At 35.3% G+C, this 19,415-nt stretch overlaps 1 protein-coding gene across 1 annotated transcript in view; it reads right to left on the reverse strand.

Moving 5' to 3' along the window:
- Nucleotides 1–6,130: 6,130 nt before the first annotated feature.
- Nucleotides 6,131–19,415, reverse strand: part of LOC132732541 (tetratricopeptide repeat protein 33-like) — a 54,034-nt gene continuing 40,749 nt past the window's right edge. Inside the window, exons 4-6 of the mRNA XM_060719016.1 lie at nucleotides 14,999–15,080; nucleotides 14,525–14,656; nucleotides 6,131–6,462 (exon numbers count right to left, since the gene is read on the reverse strand). Coding sequence (XP_060574999.1) covers nucleotides 6,151–6,462; nucleotides 14,525–14,656; nucleotides 14,999–15,080 — 526 coding nt within the window. The 3' untranslated portion in view covers nucleotides 6,131–6,150. The remainder of the gene's footprint in view (nucleotides 6,463–14,524; nucleotides 14,657–14,998; nucleotides 15,081–19,415) is intronic.

Raw genomic sequence — 19,415 nt, forward strand, 5'->3', positions numbered from 1 at the left:
AAAATAAATCCCTGACCTTTGTCTAATTCTAATTATGAGATTAGTGGATATATTAAGACTTTCACTACAAAATATTCCTAAACAAAAGAGCACATGTTTAAATTTATTCCTTTACAAATAAAAGATCAGAGTAGGGATCTGTCAATTGCCAGACATATTTTTAAAAGATACTTTTATGTTAAAAGTTTGATTAATGAATTATGTAAGATGAAAATATAAGTATTGCTTGTTTTTTTTTGCTAATATTAAATGTAATCTTGTGGTGAAATTTTGTCGGAGGGTCCTTACGGATTTTGTAGTTAAATAGTTTTTTTTTCGGCGATACATGGTTTAAGAATATAATGTTTTCAAACTATATGTTCATCACCATTAGTGAATTTTTAGTTAAATGTATGCAAAATATTTACTAACAGCTATATGATATAGCGGTTTATGAGCGTTTTCCGCGTACAGCCTCCTAAGGTGTACTAATAAGTTAGTTTTCCTTAGTTATCACGCAAGCATGATCCATGTCTCTGATGTAAGCGACAGTTTACCATTATTTGTCTTTAAAAAAATATTAAGGACTATTAATGGTTTATAACAACAAAAGAACATGCATGATATTGAGACTACGGTGTTGCAACGTTCTAGTTAATGACCCGTCATAAACAGTTGGTCGCTGCGTAGTAATTGGAAAATTGTTATCAAAAATAATAAAGAATTTTTGCCACCTAATTAAAGCATTTACCTATAAATTTTCATTTATGCTTTTTGTTTAAAAAATATTGATAAAGTTATTATATAGAAGGGTTTTCATACCAGAACTATTTATTTCCAACGTACGTACGTATGCCTAAACCTGATTACCTCGGCAGTATGACGTTACGGAGTAGTGATTTTGAAAAAATAACAAACAAAAATCAAGAATTTTTCAGAGAATTATTATCTTTACAAATCGCAGATATGAAATAAAAGTTCATATTGTAAATGTCTGTGATGAGTGATGAGTCAGCTTAGAAAAAATCAAGGTACTATTTTTTGACCTGATTACCGCGGCAGTAAGATTTGACGGACGGTTACACAGGCAAAATTTTCATTTCTTAGTTTTGAATTTGTCATTCATTATTATGTAAATGCCCTCAAAATAATTATATTAGACAGTCAAAGGAACAAAATTTTTCTCCATATAAAGAATAAATGGTGGTTTCCTAACTTGACCCGCGTGGGTCAGGTTAGAGCGCTAACATTTCACAATAGTTGTCAAAGTGAACTCTGGAAACGTTAAAGAACATGTCAAATGAATGACTTAGGCTTGTTTCAATCATATAATATCCACAATATCTGTTACTGTAACTTCAAGGGTTTGTTCAAGTCACCTGACTTGTTTCAAAACTATTTGGTGATTCTATTGGCGTCTATGTTTTGTTCAACTTATAAAGACATATTTACGCTTCAAACCCTAAATGAATAGAATTTAAACAGAAATTCATGCTGAAATTTCAAGAAAAGTCATTTTAGCGTGATTTGAGTACATAAGATCATTTTAATATTTTTGTCATTATTTTGCCTGAATATCCCTTTAACATTGGGTCGGCATAGCCCCCCAAAAACTACCCGTGTCTTGATATGCAGTCATCTGAAACGGACAAATATTTACCATATTTATTTTTTGTAAGTTTTAAGAACAAAAAGTTAAAATCTTTTAAAACATGTATTTTTAAGTTAAGTTCTTAATGTTACCTGGAAAAAGTGATTAAATATGTTTAAACTGAAAGGATATTGAATGAGCGCAGGTTCAATACTTCATTAAATACTACATAAAATCACATATACAAAGTAAAAAGAGCCCGGTTTGAGCCGGGTGATGCTCCCCGAATAGGTTTTGGACACAGGAAAGTACACCTCTTGTAGTTTCAGAGTTATGTCCCTGGAAAAAGTTCAAAGTGCAATAATTCCAAAATTAGGAAAGGCAGAGTTACTGTTCTTTGCACTGCACTTCTAATCACTGTTTCTATCAACTTACAAAGTTTCTTGTTTACATCTCTTACGGTTTCCGAGTTAGGTTCCGGACAACTTCAAAAAGTAAAATTAAACAAAGGGCAATAACTCCAGAATTAGGCAAGGCAGAGTTATAATTCTCGTGCACTGCACTTCTACCCATTGAGATACATCTACCTACAAAGTTTCATGTTAATATCTCTTATAGTTTTACAACTATGTCCAGTACAAGATTTTTCTAAAAGGGGAGATAATTCAAAAATGAGGCTTAACAGAGTTATGTTTTTTTGCACTGCACTCCTATTCAATGAGATCTATCTACCCACAATGTTTCATCTTGATATCTCTTATAATTTGAGAGTTATGTTCCGGACAAAGTTCAGTGTTAAAATTAACAAAGGGCAATAACTCCAAAATTAGGACAAAAAGAGTTATTGTTCTTATGCACTGCACATTTACCCATTAAGATCTATTTACCTACAAAGTTTCATGTTGATATCTCTTATAGTTTTAGACTTATGCCCAAGACAAGATTGTTCTATAAGGGGAGATAATTCAAAAATGAGGCTTCACAGAGTTATGGTTCTTTTGCACTGCACTTCTACTCAATGAGATCTATCTACCTACAATGTTTCATCTTGATATCTCTTATAGTTTTAGAGTTATGTTCCGGACAAAGTTCAAAGTGTTGAAATTAACAAAGGGCAATAACTCCAAAATTAGGACAAAAAGAGTTATTGTTCTTATGCACTGCACATCTACCCATTGAGATCTATTCACCTACAAAGTTTCATGTTGATATCTCTTATAGTTTTAGAGTTATGCCCCGGACAAGATTTTTCCATAAGGGGAGATAATTAAAAAACCGGCCAAAATAGAGTTATGGTTCTTTGACACTGCACTCCCCCTCAATGCCCTCTACCACTGTATAAAGTTTTAACAAATTATCTCCAAGGGTTTTCAAGTTATGCTCCGGACAAGAAAACGGACGGACAGACGGACGTTCTAACAGGAGAGTAATTATGTGGCTTATCTATTGTTCTCCCTATTGTTCTTTTTAGCCACGCAAAAGAAAATAGCCACATAAAAGCATTACGGAATGAATGACATCAAAGAGAAAAAACAGTTACCTATTGTCCTTCTAGCCACATAATTACTGTCCTGTGAGTGCGGACAGACTGACAGACGGACAAGGCGCCGACTATATGCTCCCCCGAAATTTTTCGGGGAGCATAAAAATTGTGTACAGTACAGTGAAAAAGAAAGTCGATAACAATTTGAACGATGTAAATGTTAATGTTTTATTATGCAAATTACGTCATGATATCAGTCAACCATACAAATGGGTTTCTAAAACAAAGGGAAATAACTCTGATAATAAGTATAGGTATCAGGCTATTTTCGTCACAATATTTGGTATACAGCATTAATATGTAGTCACATACCATGGGATTCGATGTCAGGTATGTCGCTCATCCACTTCCCGTTTGCTGACTTATCTACTTCCTGTTTACCGACTCAGTTAAATGTTCGACATTAATGGTCAATGGTAGGAAATTTTTGTAATATCACAGCCTCATTTTATTTGGTATACAAATGCAACCCGGCCATTTTTGTCTTTGACCCTTTTTTATTGAAGTATTATCCAAATTTGTACTTCGTCTTCATTGTTAAAAATTTCATAATGTAAACATGCTACAGGGAGTGTATTTTTAGCAATGTGTACTTTAAAGAAAGAAAAAGAGGTATTTCTATACACTTGTTTGCATTCCTGTTGCTGTTGGCCAAAATACTCTACATTTGACAATAACCTTTAAATGACATTAAAGAAATTTATAAACCTGGTGCTTGTTTTTAAAAAGAAACAAGAGCCGGTTGAACCGGGTGATGCTCCCCGAATAGGTTTTGGACACAGGAAGGTATACCTCTTGTTGTGTCAGAGTTATGTCACAGACAAAGTTCAAAGTGTAAAAACAACCCAAATATTGTGCACGACACATTGTCTCAATATGGTGATCATTTTTGTGAAATAGTTGTAAAATCCGACTTCAAATAACGAAGTTATGCGCCTGACATTATTTTGCTGCAAGATCATGCTGTGACCTTGACCTTCAAGGTAGTGACCCAAATGTTGCATGCGACACGTCGATTCAATATGGTGATCATCTCTGTGAAATAGTTGTTAAATCCGACTTCCAGTAACAAAGTTATGGGCCGGACACGATTTTGCTGCAAGGTCATACCGTGACCTTGACCTTCAAGGTAGCGACCCAAATGTTGCGACACAATGTCTCATTGTGGTGATCATTTCTGTGAAATAGTTGTAAAATCCGACTTCAAATAATGAAGTTATGTGCCGGACACAATTTTGCTGCAAGGTCATGCTGTGACCTTGACTTCAAGGTAGCGAGCCAAATGTTGCGCACGACACGCCATTTTAATATGGTGATCATTTCTGTGAAATAGTTTAAAAATCTGACTTCAAATAAGGAAGTTATTGGCCGGACACGATTTTGCTGCAAGGTCATGCTGTGACCTTGACCTTCAAGGTAGCGACTTAAATGTTGTGCATGACACGTCATCTTAATATGATGATCATTTCTGTGAAATACTTTTTAAATCCAACTTCAAATAGCGAAGTTATGGGCCGGACACGATTTTGCTGCAAGGTCATGCTGTGACCTTGACCTTCAAGGAAGCGACCCACATGTTGCGCGCGACACATCGTCTCAATATGGTGATCATTTCTGTGGAATATTTTTAAAATCCGACTTCAAATAACAAAGTTATGGACCGGACACGATTTTGCTGCAAGGTCATGCTGTGACCTTGACCTTCAAGGTAGCGACCCAAATGTTGCACGCGACACGTCGTCTCAATATGGTGATCATTTCTGTGAAATAATTTTAAAATCCAACTTCAAATAACAAAGTTATGGACCGGACACGATTTTGCTGCAAGGTCATGCTGTGACCTTGACCTTCAAAGTAGCGACCCAAATGTTGCGCGCGACACGACGTCTCAATATGGTGATCATTTCTGTGAAATATTTTTAAAATCCGACTTCAAATAATGAAGTTATGGACTGGACACGATTTTGCTGCAAGGTCATGCTGTGACCTTGACCTTCAAGGTAGCGACCCAAATGTTGCGCGCAACACGTCGTCTCAATATGGTGATCATTTCTGTGAAATAATTTTAAAATCCGACTTCAAATAACAAAGTTATGGGCCGGACACGAATTCGGGACGTCCGTACGGGCGGACGGACTGACGGACAACCCGACGACCATATGCTCCCCCGAAATTTTTCGGGGAGCATAAAAATACTTTTAAGATCTCTTCCTTAAGGTGAGCGATATAGGGCCATCATGGCCCTCTTGTTTATTTATCACTTGGAAATTTTATGCAACATGCTGAACTGTGACCTTAAACCTGGTCTTGTCTTTGATGTTTTATTTTTTAAAACCCCAATAACTTAAGGGCTATATCCTAAAAGATTATTATGTTCAAGTTTGAGAACAATCCATTCAAAAATAACAAAGTTATAGCCACTTATAGCAAGAAACAAGCAAAAATTCGACTTTTGACATTGAAGGTCAAGTTCTTTTATGTATGAAGGTCAAGGTTAGTGTGGTAGGTCTTGTTCCAAGGGTTGTTGTGGCCAAGTATGAAGACAATGCGCCAAGAACTTAAGTTATGATCAATTTACAAGTTTGCAGACAGCAAAGGCAACGGCAACGCAGACATGACTGTAACAATACCTCTATTTATTTATTTTTTTTAAAGTTGAGCTATAAATGGTCCGAGCATTCAGCAGATGCTGCTGCATGATGACGTAGTACCCTACCATCGACTTTAGAAGCCCTTCGCCAAAAGAACAATCCTGGCAAGTTTGGTTGAAATCGGAGATTTTTTTTAAGGTTCACTATATAATCTATGTAACAGACAAACACACGCACACAAGTGAATCACTATATGCAACCGTATGGCAGATTGCGGTGGCATAATAAGTATGGGCAGATAAATGTATGGACAACAAACCAGGAGTAATCATAATAGCTTGTTATTACTAACAATAAAAGAAGTTTAGATAAATGAAATTTGTAATTCCACAAGATGAGGAAGCTAGGCATATATTAATAAGCACAGACAATTTCCATACTTTTATTCAAGGAGGTACATGTAGATCATCTCTCATTTGAACATAATTTGTTGGCAAGTTTTTTAAAGAAATTACGTCAGATTTCATCTTAAATTGGTCATGCTCTTGTACTACTTTTTCATCATCATCATTATCGACATCACTTCCGATTTCTACAATTTTCAATCCACCCCCATCTTTAATTGATAATATTTGCTTCTTTTCCACTTCCAGTGTTTTACGTTTTTGTAGTAACAAACAAGCCCACATTAAGTCATCTTCCCACAATGCCAAGTTTCCTGGGTTTAGGTGCACAGCTCTAGAGAAGCTCTGAACAGCCTAATAAAAATAAAACAATATAAACTAAAGCTATCACTAAAGGCGATTCATACCCCCACCTGCAACCTAAACTTTTTAATCAAGAGCTGTCCGAGGAGACAGCACGCTCGAATATAATAATAAAATACTGGACACAGAAAAGGAAGACAAAACTATGGAAAAAATTATGACATAACTATATATATATATATATATCTGTAATAGTATCAAAGCCGCCAAATTTTTTACTACATACTATGCATTTGACAATGTCAATGAAAATGAAACAGAAATTTCTTTGCTCTGATGGAAAAGAAACGACTTGAAATTTCTGAAGTCAATCCATTCAGTTAACAAGGAAGCCATAGGCCCCAACGCGCTCACCTGAAGACAAACTTTTATTTGTGCAAGGACCAATTTTGACACTGGGAGCAAACTTTGAACATCTTTAGAAAAGAAGAATTTTTAAGGTTTTACATTTAGTACATAATGAAAATTAATGTCTCCTCCCTGGGACAGGCCAATTTTGATACAAGGGTTAAAATTTGAACAACTTTTGTAGAGGACCTATAGATGATATTATATACCTAGTATCGAAGCTCTAAGACTTGTACCTTGTATCCCCAGGGCGGGGCCATTTTTGACAACAGGGCTATAATTTGAGCAACCTTGGTAGAGGTCGACTACACAATGTTTCATGCCAAATCCAACCTCTAGCCTTTGTCAGTTCAGAGAAAAAGATTTTTCAAGTTTTTTACAATATACATTTTTTAACTATATACAAATTAAGGAAAACCTGTGCCACTCCCCTCCCCCCCCCCCTCCCCTTGGGCCGATTGTGACACTAGCATATTAGCATATATATATATATATATATATATATATATATATATATATATATATATATATTACAATTTTTGATACTATACAGTACACACGTATTGAGATTTTGTGCTCTTTTGTGTGCACATTATACATGTAATACACCCCTGATGAAGGCATAATACGCCGAAAGTACTTGGGTATTTATACTTTAGCACTGTATGAACGTTTATTTTCTCCAAATTTATTGTTATTTTTTCCCCGTTCTTGTATCCTTCTTGGGATCCAGTGTTTTTGAAAGGTATTTTGTAGATGCAAATATTTTTCACAAACCTATATATATATATATCTAAGTAATATCTCTAACTTGCCGTATATGAGCAAAAACGCTAATTTAAATTTGCCGTAGCTTTCGGCCTTGCGGCCTTCTTCAGCAGCATTTATTTTACATACAAATACATTGTATATCAAAACAAAACAATGGAAGTGACGTTACGTCAATGAACGACGCCCGCCATGGCGTTGCTTGCCGTCTGCCGCGTTATTCTTTGGTATTAACTCCATATGGTCTAAAGGTTATCAATTTATTTTTCCACACATTTTCTATTGTTTTTCGGTATTGGTCATTCCCGTATAGCTTTTCCAGCCCCATTATTGAAAAATCATTAACTGTGTAGTCGTTCGTGTAAAAATGCGCCGCTAACGATCCGGATCGTTGTACTTGGTTCGTACTCTGGATAAATTTAGAAGGTGTCTTTGTTACAACGTATCCCCTGTTTCTCCAACATAAATATAACGTTTGCAACGCTTACAATAAACTGCATACAACACATTCGTAGATTTGCACTCATATGTCTTAACCATAAATAACTACCTCCTGATGAATCACCTTCCTGCATAGGAAACTTAAGCCAAGTACCTTGTAGACAACATACCACATTGACATATATGTCGATACCCTAACACATTGCTGCAGCCGTAACTTCCGCCTCAGGTTGCGAATGTTATATTTATGTTGGAGAAACAAGTATGGGGCCAATTTGGACCCAAGGGCTATAATTTGAACAATTTTGCTAGAGGTTCACTCCACAATGATTTATGAAAAATATCTAACCTAAACCATTTGTCAATTTCGAGAAGATATTTTTTTTAAGTTTTAACTACTAGTATATACATATAAGGAAAGCCTATGACCCCCGGGGGGCGGGGCTTATTTGATACTAGAGGCAAAATTTGAACAACTTTTGTAGAGTACCTATAGATGATATCATATACCAAATATCAAATCTCTAAGCCTTGTTCCTTCTGACAAGAAGGTATTTCAAGTTTTACTATATGAACATATAGTGAAAATCAATGACCCCCGGGGAAGGGCCAATTTTCACTCCAGGGCTATAATTTGAACAATCTTGGTAGAGGTCTACCAGACAATGCCTTATGCAAAATATCTATGCTCTAGGTCTTGTGGGTCTTTACAAGAAGATTTTTTTAATTTATTCTTATAATTCCTTTTGGTTGCAATGGCAACCAGATTTCTGCATGGAATGAAATTCTTTGAACAACTTTGGAAGCCCTTAACACCCAAGTATCAATCCTGTCAAGTTTGGTTTAAATTGGGCTAGAAGATTTTTTAAGTCCACTATATAATCTATAGAACACACACACACACGCACACACACAGGTGAATCGCTATATGCCACCGCATCGCAGATTCTGCGGTAGCATAAAAATAATATTTTTTAAGGAAAATTCTATTCTCAAGGGAAGATTAATCTAAAAATATTGGTGCTAGAGTAGTTATGAACCTTGTCATATAAGATGTGGTTCATGATAAGGAACATATATTTGAAGTATAAAGTTGACCCTTCAGAAATAAAGAAGTAACAGTAAAAATAGTATTTTTTAGGGAAAATTTTAAGTTCAAGGGTAGATAAATCGGAAAATATTGGTGCTACAGTTATGAACATTGTCACATATATTTGAAGTATGAAGTTGATCCCTTAAGAAATAAATAAGTAACAGAAACAAGGGGGCCATTGGCCCCCAATACCTGAGTACCAATGCAATTGATATACAAAAGTGAAGTTACCTGGTCTTAAAAATATACAAAACAGGGTTAATGTTTTTGTGTAAGTTGATGTTTTCAGACAATACACCAAGAACTTTAAATAGGCCCTAGGGTTACAATTTGAACAATCTTAGTAGAGTTCCACTACACAATGCTTCATGCCAAATATCTAATCTCTAAGCCCAATTCAGAGGAGAAGTTTTTTTAAAAAGTTTTTACTATATACATATAAGGAAAACCTATGACCCCCGAGGCGGGGCCAATTTTGACTCCAGGGCTATAATTTGAACAACTTTGGTAGGGGACCTATAGATGATATTATATACCAAATATCTAAGCTCTAAGCCTTGTACCTTAAAACAAGGAGATTTTTAAAGTTTTTACTATATACATATAAGGAAAACCTATGACCCCCTGGAGTGGGGTCGATTTTGACCCCAGGGCTATAATTTGAACAACTTTGGTTGAGGACCTATATGTTATATTACACACCAAATATCAAAGCTCTAAGCCTTGTACCTTCAGACAGGAGGATTTTTTAAAAGTTTTTACCATATACATACAATGTATAAGGAAAACCTATGACCCCCAGGGCAGGGCCAATTTTGACCCTAGGGCTACAATTTGAACAATCTTGGTAGAAGTTCACTACACAATGCTTCATGCCAAATATCTAACCTCTAGCCTTTGTCAGTTCAGAGAAGAAAGTTTTTTTATTTTTTTATTATATACATATAAAGAAATTTTGACACGGGCTATAATTTGAACAACTTTGGTAGAGGACCTTTAGGTGATATCATATACCAAATATCAAAGCTCTAAGCCTTGTACTTTCAGACAAGAAGAGTTTTTAAGTTTGCATTTTTTAAACTCCTTTTCTAGCCCTGTGACCTACTTATGCAACAGACCGGAACCATTTGAACAATTTTGGCAGGGGGCCACCCAAGGACCATTCCTGTAAAGTTTGGTTACTGTGCAGTCATTGGTTTTTGAGGAGATGTTGTTTAAAGAAATTGTTGACGACGGACGGTTGGGGATCACAATAGCTCAACATGAACACGTTGTGCTCAGGTGAGCTAAAAATAATATTTTTTAAGGAAAATTCTATGTTCAAGGGGAGATAAATCTGAAAATATTTGTGCTAGAGTTATGAACCTTGTCAAATAAGATGTGGTTGATGATAAGGAACATATATTTGAAGTTTGAAGTTGATACCTTAAGACATGAAAAAGTTATAGTGAAAAATATTTTACTGCACCAAAACTTTAACGCTGACACCGGGGCGAGTAGGACAGCTCTTTAAATACTTCGTATAGTCGAGCTTAAAATAATGACCAATATATGACCTGAAACTGAATGAAAACTATCATTAGTATAATGAGCAGAAACCATTTTGACATTTAATGCCCCTGTGACCATAACCTTTGACCTAGTGACCCCAAAATCAATAGGGGTTATCTATTAACTATGACCAATCAGTATGTGAAACATGAAGACTTTGTAATAAAAAGCTTTTAAGATAATCAGCAGAAACCACATTGTTTACCAACATATGACTAATCAATATGTGAAATATGAAGTATTTGTGAAAAATAGTTTTCAAGATAATGAGCAGAAACCATTCTGACATTAAAGGCCCCTATGACCTTGATCTTTGATCTAGTGACCCCGAAATCATAGTGAACCCGAAATCAAATTGGAACAGTGACCTTGATACAAGGAGGTCCAAAAGCAATCCCTAATTGGGTCTTCATATATCCTTGCTTAATACTAAGTTTAATTACATTAACTCATTCCTAACTCTTATATTGTCTGTAAAACATTTTTCTACTTTTAGTAACAGTGATCGCGACCCAAGAGGGTTCAACAACAATTCCAACCGGCATTTCCACATAAGGTTGCTATATACAAAGTTTGATTACAATATCTCTTTCCTTATTCTTGTTATTGCCCACAAACCATTTTTCTATTTTTAGTAACAGTAACCTTGACCCAGTGGGTCCAAAAGCAATCCAAACCCTTCAAATATGCTTGCAATTACAAAGTTTGGTCAGGAAACCATTTTTCTATTTTTTTCGTAACAGTGACCTTGACCAGATTCCAAAAGCAATCACAATCGGGGTCTTCATATAAGCTTGTTTTATACAAAGTTTGATCACAATATCTCATTCCAAACTCAAGTTATTGTCCGGAAACCTTTTTTCTATCTTAAGTAACAGTGACCTTGACCATAGGGGGTCCAAAAGCAATCCCAACCTGGGTCTTCACATAGACTTGCCATATACCAAGTTTGATTACAATATCTCATTCCTAACTCTAGTTATTGTCATTTTTCTATTTTTTCGGGGGTCTTCACATAGACTTGCCATATAACAAGTTTGATTACAATACCTCAATCCTAACTCTAGTTATTGTCATTTTTCTATTTTTTTGTAACAGTGACCTTGACCAAAGTGATTCCAAAAGCAATCCCAATCGGGGTCTTCATTATAAGCTTGTTTTATACCAAGTTTGATTACAGTATCTCATTTCTAACTCTAGTTATTGTCCGGAAACCATTTTTGTATTTTTCGTAACAGTGACCCAAGCAGTTCCAAAAGCAATACCAACCAAGGTTTCCACATAAGTTTGCTATATACCATGTTTGATAACAATATCTCATTCCAAGTTCTAAGTATCGTCCAGAAACCATGAAGTGGAGAACCAGACTGAGAAACTGACTCCTGAAATTTACACCCCTCAAAATCATTGGTTCATTTTGGTCTACAGAACATGCCAAGGCAGTGTGGGTGTGGCGAAACATTGCAGTTTTGTGTAACTTATTGTGGAGTTGCAGTAATTGAAGAATGGACTTATTCCTTAGAAAGACATAGTTTAAACATTCTAGTGTTTCGTGGTATACTTCTTTTCCTCTCAACATACCACCTTTTATTAGAAGAATGAACATTTATTAGATTGGTTTATGTCGGCAAAGAATGACCTGTGTATATGCAAAGAGCATTTTAGTAAATTTTGCAAAGAGGGTAGCAATATGGATATGTAGACTCCCCTTGATTTTCCCAATACTAAGAATTTCAATCCTATAATATGCTTAAAAGAAAATAGAAACAAGCAAAACCCCAGATGCACAATTTCACATGCTGATCAACATTTCTGTAAAGTTTAATGATTCAAGGTCAAATACTTTTTGGGATATGTGCAACACAAGATGAAAACTGCAAATTTTTATGATTTAAGGTATTAGGACCCTAAAGGGCACTATCAGGAACTAAAGAATTGACATCATAGGTCAGATGTATACCTTAAAGTACACCTGTATGCAAAATTTAAACAAAGTTTACCGTACGGAAATCAAGTTATGGCCACTTTTCTGAACTCAAGCTAGGATGTTATGAGGGCCCTTTTTAAGAAATGAGGAACCTTTAAATAATCTGCAATAACATTCTAATGAAAAATGTTTTCCCATGAATTTTTGGTAAGAAACAAATAGTATCATTCAGCTAACAATCCACATAAGCAAAATTATGGTTTCTATTTAAAATTTATGAAATCTGTATAAAAATGTTACCCTACCCCACCCATTTTTACCACATGTCTGACCATTTTTCTACTTAGGGAGCCTAATTCAAAAAAATCTTAAAATTTACCCAAAATGAGTGCCTGTTTTCAAAGTTTCCCTAAATTTTTAAAAAAGTATATTGGTTGATCTTGTAAAATATGAAATACATTTACCGTCTAGTTTTGATTATATAACACTTTGAAAATATCAGGTACCATATTTATTACTAGATTTAGCATAATTTAGCCAATAAATACCTATATAAATTAAAAATTAAAAATTAAACACTTTTTTCTTTCCATATGGGACATGAGAGATACATAAATAATGTTAAAAGAAAAAAAGAAAGAAAAAAAAAGTTGACCCTTCTGGGGATTAAACCCATGGCCTTCATTTTCAATGTAGTTAACAGTAATTCTAGCCTATTTGAATACTCTTCAAAGCGGAGGTAATGCATTAGGGTGCTAATACCTTAAAGGCCAATGGCTCTACAAACACTGAATAACCCACATGCAAACCCCCGAGTGCATAACTACATATGTTCACAAACATTTCTGTAAAGTTTTATGGCTCTAGGTCAAATACCATTTGGGACAGGCTTGACATAAGTAAGCCCAACTGGCACAACTAACCATGCTGACCAACTTTTCTCTCAAGTTCCCTGACTACAGGTAAAATTCTTTTTGGCCTACACAAGGCACAATTTTAAAATTGCAAATTTTTACTTAGTCAAAGGCAATTACTAAAAATAATAAATAAATCCTCAAGTTTATCCCCAGGTCCATAACTTCACATGCTGATCAACATTTCTGTAAAGTTTTATAATTCCAGGTCAAGTTTTATAATTCCAGGTCAAACACTTTTTGGGATATGTGTGACACAAGTTGAGATTTCAATTTTTTACTAAGTCAAGAGCAATTACTCTACAAATACTGAATCAGTCAACAAGCAAAACCCCAGGTGCACAACTACAAATGCTGACCAACATTTGTGTAAAGTTTCATGACTCTAGGTCAAATACTTTATGAGCTACGTGCGACAGAAACAGAAAATTTTACTAAGTCAAGGGCAATAACTCTGACCAAACTGAATAAATCCACAAGTGAAACCCCAGATGCACAACTTCACATGCAAATCAATATTCCTGTAATGTTTGCATGACTCTAGCTCAAGCACTTTTAGAGCTACATGTGACACAACATGAGAACGCATACATACATGCACGCACACAGAAAGATGGGCAAATGTAAATCCCCCCACACTTATAGTGGAGGCCATAACAAGAAATCCAATTGAACAAATCCCATAAAACAAGATTTTCTATCTACAAATTAGAACAAAGAACTATTTGTTAAAATTCACTCTGTTTGTTTGTTTGTTTCATTTTACCCCTTTTCCCAACAGTATTTCAGTCATATAGGCGGGTAGTTTTCTAACCATCGTTCCTGGAGAGTTACACCAGTACTGAACTACCTTCCTCCGTGCTAAACTACCCAAGCATCTCCCGGGGATCGAACCCACGCCAGAGAGGTAACTGGATTAGAAGTCATCGACTCGACCACGGAGGCAGTCAAAATTCACTCTCCTACTCTTTTTCAAACAATGAACTGGGAAAGAATTTTCAGTATTATAACCATTTTCACTTCTCCAAGTCCAAGATAAGCCCGACCCAATGTTTGATGAGCAATCCACCATGTTGGACTATACTCTACAGCTTTCTTTGCAGATTGGACAGCTGGAAATACTTCACATAACTCCATTAGAACCTGAAAAATATAACACAATTCTTCTCCAAAATTTTACATTACAATCACTAACCTAGTAATTTCCACCTCATTTTACATGATGAACTACATTGTCAAATCCTAGATGATAATCATCTCCAATGCAGGGAAAACTCGTCCTGATCAGAGGTTGGCTTATAAGTTTTCTATATAGTTTTCACTATATTTCTATAGTGACCTAAAGGAACTTTATACAAACCTATTCCGATTTATGAAATTCTGCTGGGTAAACATTGATAAAGCTTTTTTAAATCTAAGATTTGCAACTGTAGTCCTATTCTTTCTCATTAACAGTATAAGACTAAAGTGTATATTGTGATTTACCTGAGCTTTCATTTCATGAATTTTTTCATCGCAAGGAGTATACTGCAATGCTTCGTCCCATTTCTTTAAAGCCTCCCAGTACCTGCAAAATACTTAAATAATTTTATACTGAATTCTTACAGCAGTTTTCACATTTCAAACTCCTGAAACACATTGAATCTATGTCAAAGATTTAATATGTTTAACCATGTTTGATTTATAAACAAGAACAGGTTGAACCAGGTGATGCTCCCGAGAAGGTTTTTGGACACAGTAAAGTATAAAACAATGAACAAATGGCAAAACCTTCAAAATAAGGCAAGGTGGAGTTATGTTTTTTTTTGCACTGCACTTCTATTCAATGAGATCTATCTATCTATAAAGTTTCCTGATGATATCTCTTATAGTTTCAGAGTTATGTCCCGGGTAAAATTCAAAGTTTAAGAATGAACAAAGGGCAATAACTCCAAAATTAGACAGGGCTTTGTTTAGGTTCTTTAAGCATTGCAGTTCTATCCAATGATATCTATCTACCTACAAAGTTTCATGTTGATATCTCTAATAGTTCCGGACAAAAGTCAAAAAGTAAAAGTAAATATAGGGCAATAACTTCAAAATAAGGCAAGGCAGAGTTATGATTCTTTAGCACTGCACATATACCCAATGAAACCTATCTATCTACAAAGTTTCATGTTGATACCTTTATAGTTTTAGAGTTATGTCCCGGACAAAGTTCAAAGTGGGAAATAAACAAAGGGAAATAATTCAAAACTTAGGCACGGCAGAGTTACAGTTCTTCTGCACTGCACACCTACTCAATGAGATCTATCTACCTACAAAGTTTCATGTTGATACCTCTCATAGTTTTAGAGTTATGTCCCAGACAAAGTTCAAAAAGTAAAAATAAACAAAGGGGGTTAATTCAAAAATAAGGCAACGCAGAGTTACGGTTTTTGTGCACTGCACACCTACTCAATGAGATCTATCTACCTACAAAGTTTCATGTCGATACCTCTCATAGTTTTAGAGTTATGTCCCGGACAAAGTTCAAAGTGTAAAATAAACAAAGTGGGATTATTCAAAAATTAGGCAAGGCAGAGTTACGGTTCTTTTGCACTGCACACCTACTCAATGAGATCTATCTACCTACAAAGTTTCATGTTGGTACCACTTATAGTTATGAAGGTGTACGCGTATAAGCGTCTCCCCCCCCCCCCCCCTTTAATATTTGTTTTAACATTATAAATACGATTTGCAACAAATTAAGCTATCATTAAACATAATTATTAGGTTTTTTTTTATTCCCTATATAGAAGCGTCTTCCCCCCTTTTTAATTTAAGTTTAAATTTTAAATACAGCTTTTTAATCTTAGTGTGGGATATAATCCCACCTTCTTCCGGCCCCAACTAATGTAATTATTTTGCATTTTTGGGGCAGGAAATATTGTACTCCCTAGTCACATATGCAGATATTAACTAAATAAAGTTTTCTCCCTGTTATAAATGAAGCATATGCTCGCCCATATGGTTTTATACCGGTGGCAAGGGTAAATAAACCCAACACACACACACAAAGTTCAAAGTGTAAAATAAACAAAGGGGGATAATTCTGAAATTAGGCAAGGCAGAGTTACGGTTCTTGTACACTGCACATCTACTCAATGATCCCTATCTACCTACAAAGCTTCATGTTGATACCTCTTGTTGTTTCAAAGTTATGTCCCGGACAAGAAAAGCGGACGGACGGACGAAATGACGGACGGACGAAATGACGGACGGACGGACAAGGCGGCGACTATATGCTACCCCTAAATTTTTCGGGGAGCATAAAAATATATTCAAATATAAAACTAGAACTCCGGGAGTCGCTGTGTCACCTTGTCAACAGTATCAGTTAGTCATTTTCTTCTAAAATATAGGTTATTTATAAACACTGCTCTTGCAATGTTTATGTATTTTTAACTTTAGTGGCATTTGAACTGATTGTAACAATGTTACGTCAGGATTAATAAAACTGTTATATTATCAAAAATAAATATTCCACAGAAGTTTTACACTGACAGATCAAATGGAGGACTCATGGATGGACTTTTGTGCACTGCACTTAAGGTCAATGAAAAAAGCTAGCACACCATATTTGGAGTCAATCCTAAGTTATGCTCTGGACAAACCTATTAAGTGTGAAAATAAACAAAGGGCAATAACTCAAAAATCAAACTATGAAGTGCAGAGTAAAAGTTCCTTCTCAATGAGATCCATCATCCTATGAAGTTTCAAGTCAATAGCTTTTAAAGTGTAGGAGAATTGGCCTAGACAAAAATAAAGTATGAAAATTAACACAGGCCACACTCCACTGTTTTGTCAATCTTATGACTCTAGGTCAAATATTTTTTGGGCTACACGTGACAGAAATTGAATCTTAACAAGAGCCACTGCCAAGCGGGGGCAACGCTCAACTTTTTACTTTTTCTAAAAGCAAACAAAGAAACGTTTGAACAAATCTTAACGTTCCTTTTCATAATCTTAATAGGTCTGTCTTGTCAAACTAGTTTTGTCAAAGTATGAATCCTTCCCATTAATAAATGACAATAGTAAGAAAATATTATCAAAATTCAGAAGAAAAGAAAATTGTTATATATAGAAAAAAGAGAAAAACAACAAGAACTATCGGAGAACAGTAACGCTCGACTATTCGAAAAGTTGTCACAAGGGTGTTTCATCGAGTATAATAATGCTTACCTATATGAATACATAAAAATGTCCGAAAAGGTACAAAGGCTTGTTATTCAGATGTTTTATCGAGTAAATCACTGCTTTATTATTAAGAATACAGTTGTCCCAAAAAAGGCACAAACCCTTCAGTAGTTATGGAGATACCAGCTTACAAGCAAAACCTTTACAAAGAATTCTCTAAGCCGAAAAAGCATAATTATGAAAAACAAGAGGGCCATGATGGCCCTGAAGTCGCTCACCTGTATACAGGCCCCCCGGAGCGGGGCCAGTTTAAACCCCAGGGCTTTTGGTTGAACAAACTTGGTAGACACCCATTAGAAGATGTTTCATGCTAAACATCTAAGGTCTAGCTCGTTGGGTTTTTTAAAAGAAGATTTTTTAAGTTTTTTCTTTGCACATATATTTAAAAACAATGACACCCCTTGGGCAGGGCCAGTTTTGACCCCAGGGCTTTTATTTGAACAATCTTTGTAGACACTTACTAGAAGATGTTTCATGCTTAAAATCTAAACTCTAGCTATTCGGGTTTTTTCGAAGAAGATTTTTAAGCTTTTGCTATACACATATAAGGAAAATCAATGTCCCCCGGGGCTGGGCAAATTTTGACACCAGGGCTCTTATTTGAACAAACTTGGTAGACATACATTAGAACATGTTTCATGCTAAATATCTTAGCTCTAGTTCCTTGGGTTCTTTAAAAGAAGATTTTTTAAGTTTTTACTATATTCATATAGGGAAAATCAATGACCCCCTGGGGCAGGGCCAATTTTGACCCCAGGGCTCTTATTTGTACAAACTTGGTAGACATCCATTAGAAGATGTTTCATGCCAAATATCTAAGCTCAAGCTCTTTGGGTTCTTTAAAAGAAGATTTTTAAGTTTATACTATATGCATATAGGAAAAATCAATCACCCCCGGGGCGGGACCAATTTTGACCCCAGGGCTTTTATTTGAACAAACTTGGTAGACACCCATTAGAAGATGTTTCATGCTAAATATCTTAGCTCTAGCTCTTTGGGTTCTTTAAAAGAAGTGTTTTAAGTTTTTACTATATACATATAGGGAAAATCAATGACCCCCTGGGGCGGGGCCAATTTTGACCCCAGGGCTTTTCTTTTGGTTGCCATGGCAACCAGAGTTCTGCATGGAATGGAATTCTTTGAACAACTTTGTTAAGGCTTCACACAAGGAACATCCCTGTGAAGTTTCATTATGATCTGCCTTATGGTTTCAGAGGAGATGTCGTTTGAAAAGTGTGAACGGACAACGTAAGACATACGACGGACGGAGAGAGATCCTAATAGCTCACCCTGAGCATATGCTCAGGTGAGCTAAAAATAGTAACACGCAATTCTATTAATAGAAACACGCAATTCTAAAAATAGTAACACGCAATTCTAAAAATAGTAACACACAATTCTATAAATAGAAACACGCAATTCTTAAAATAGTAACACGCAATTCTATAAATAGAAACACACAATTCTAAAAAAAGAAACATGCAATTCTATAAATAGAAACACTCAATTCTAAAAATAGTTACATCCAATTCTATAAATAGTAACATCCAATTCTATAAATAGTAACACACAATTCTAAAAAATAGTATCATGCAATTCTAAAAATAGAAACACCTAATTCTATAAATAGTAACACGCAATTCTAAAAAAAGAAACACGCAATTCTAAAAATAGAAACACGCAG

Source organism: Ruditapes philippinarum, unplaced genomic scaffold, assembly GCF_026571515.1.
Source record: "Ruditapes philippinarum isolate M1 unplaced genomic scaffold, ASM2657151v2 ctg4240_1_1_1_1, whole genome shotgun sequence".
Lineage (NCBI taxonomy): Eukaryota > Metazoa > Mollusca > Bivalvia > Venerida > Veneridae > Ruditapes > Ruditapes philippinarum.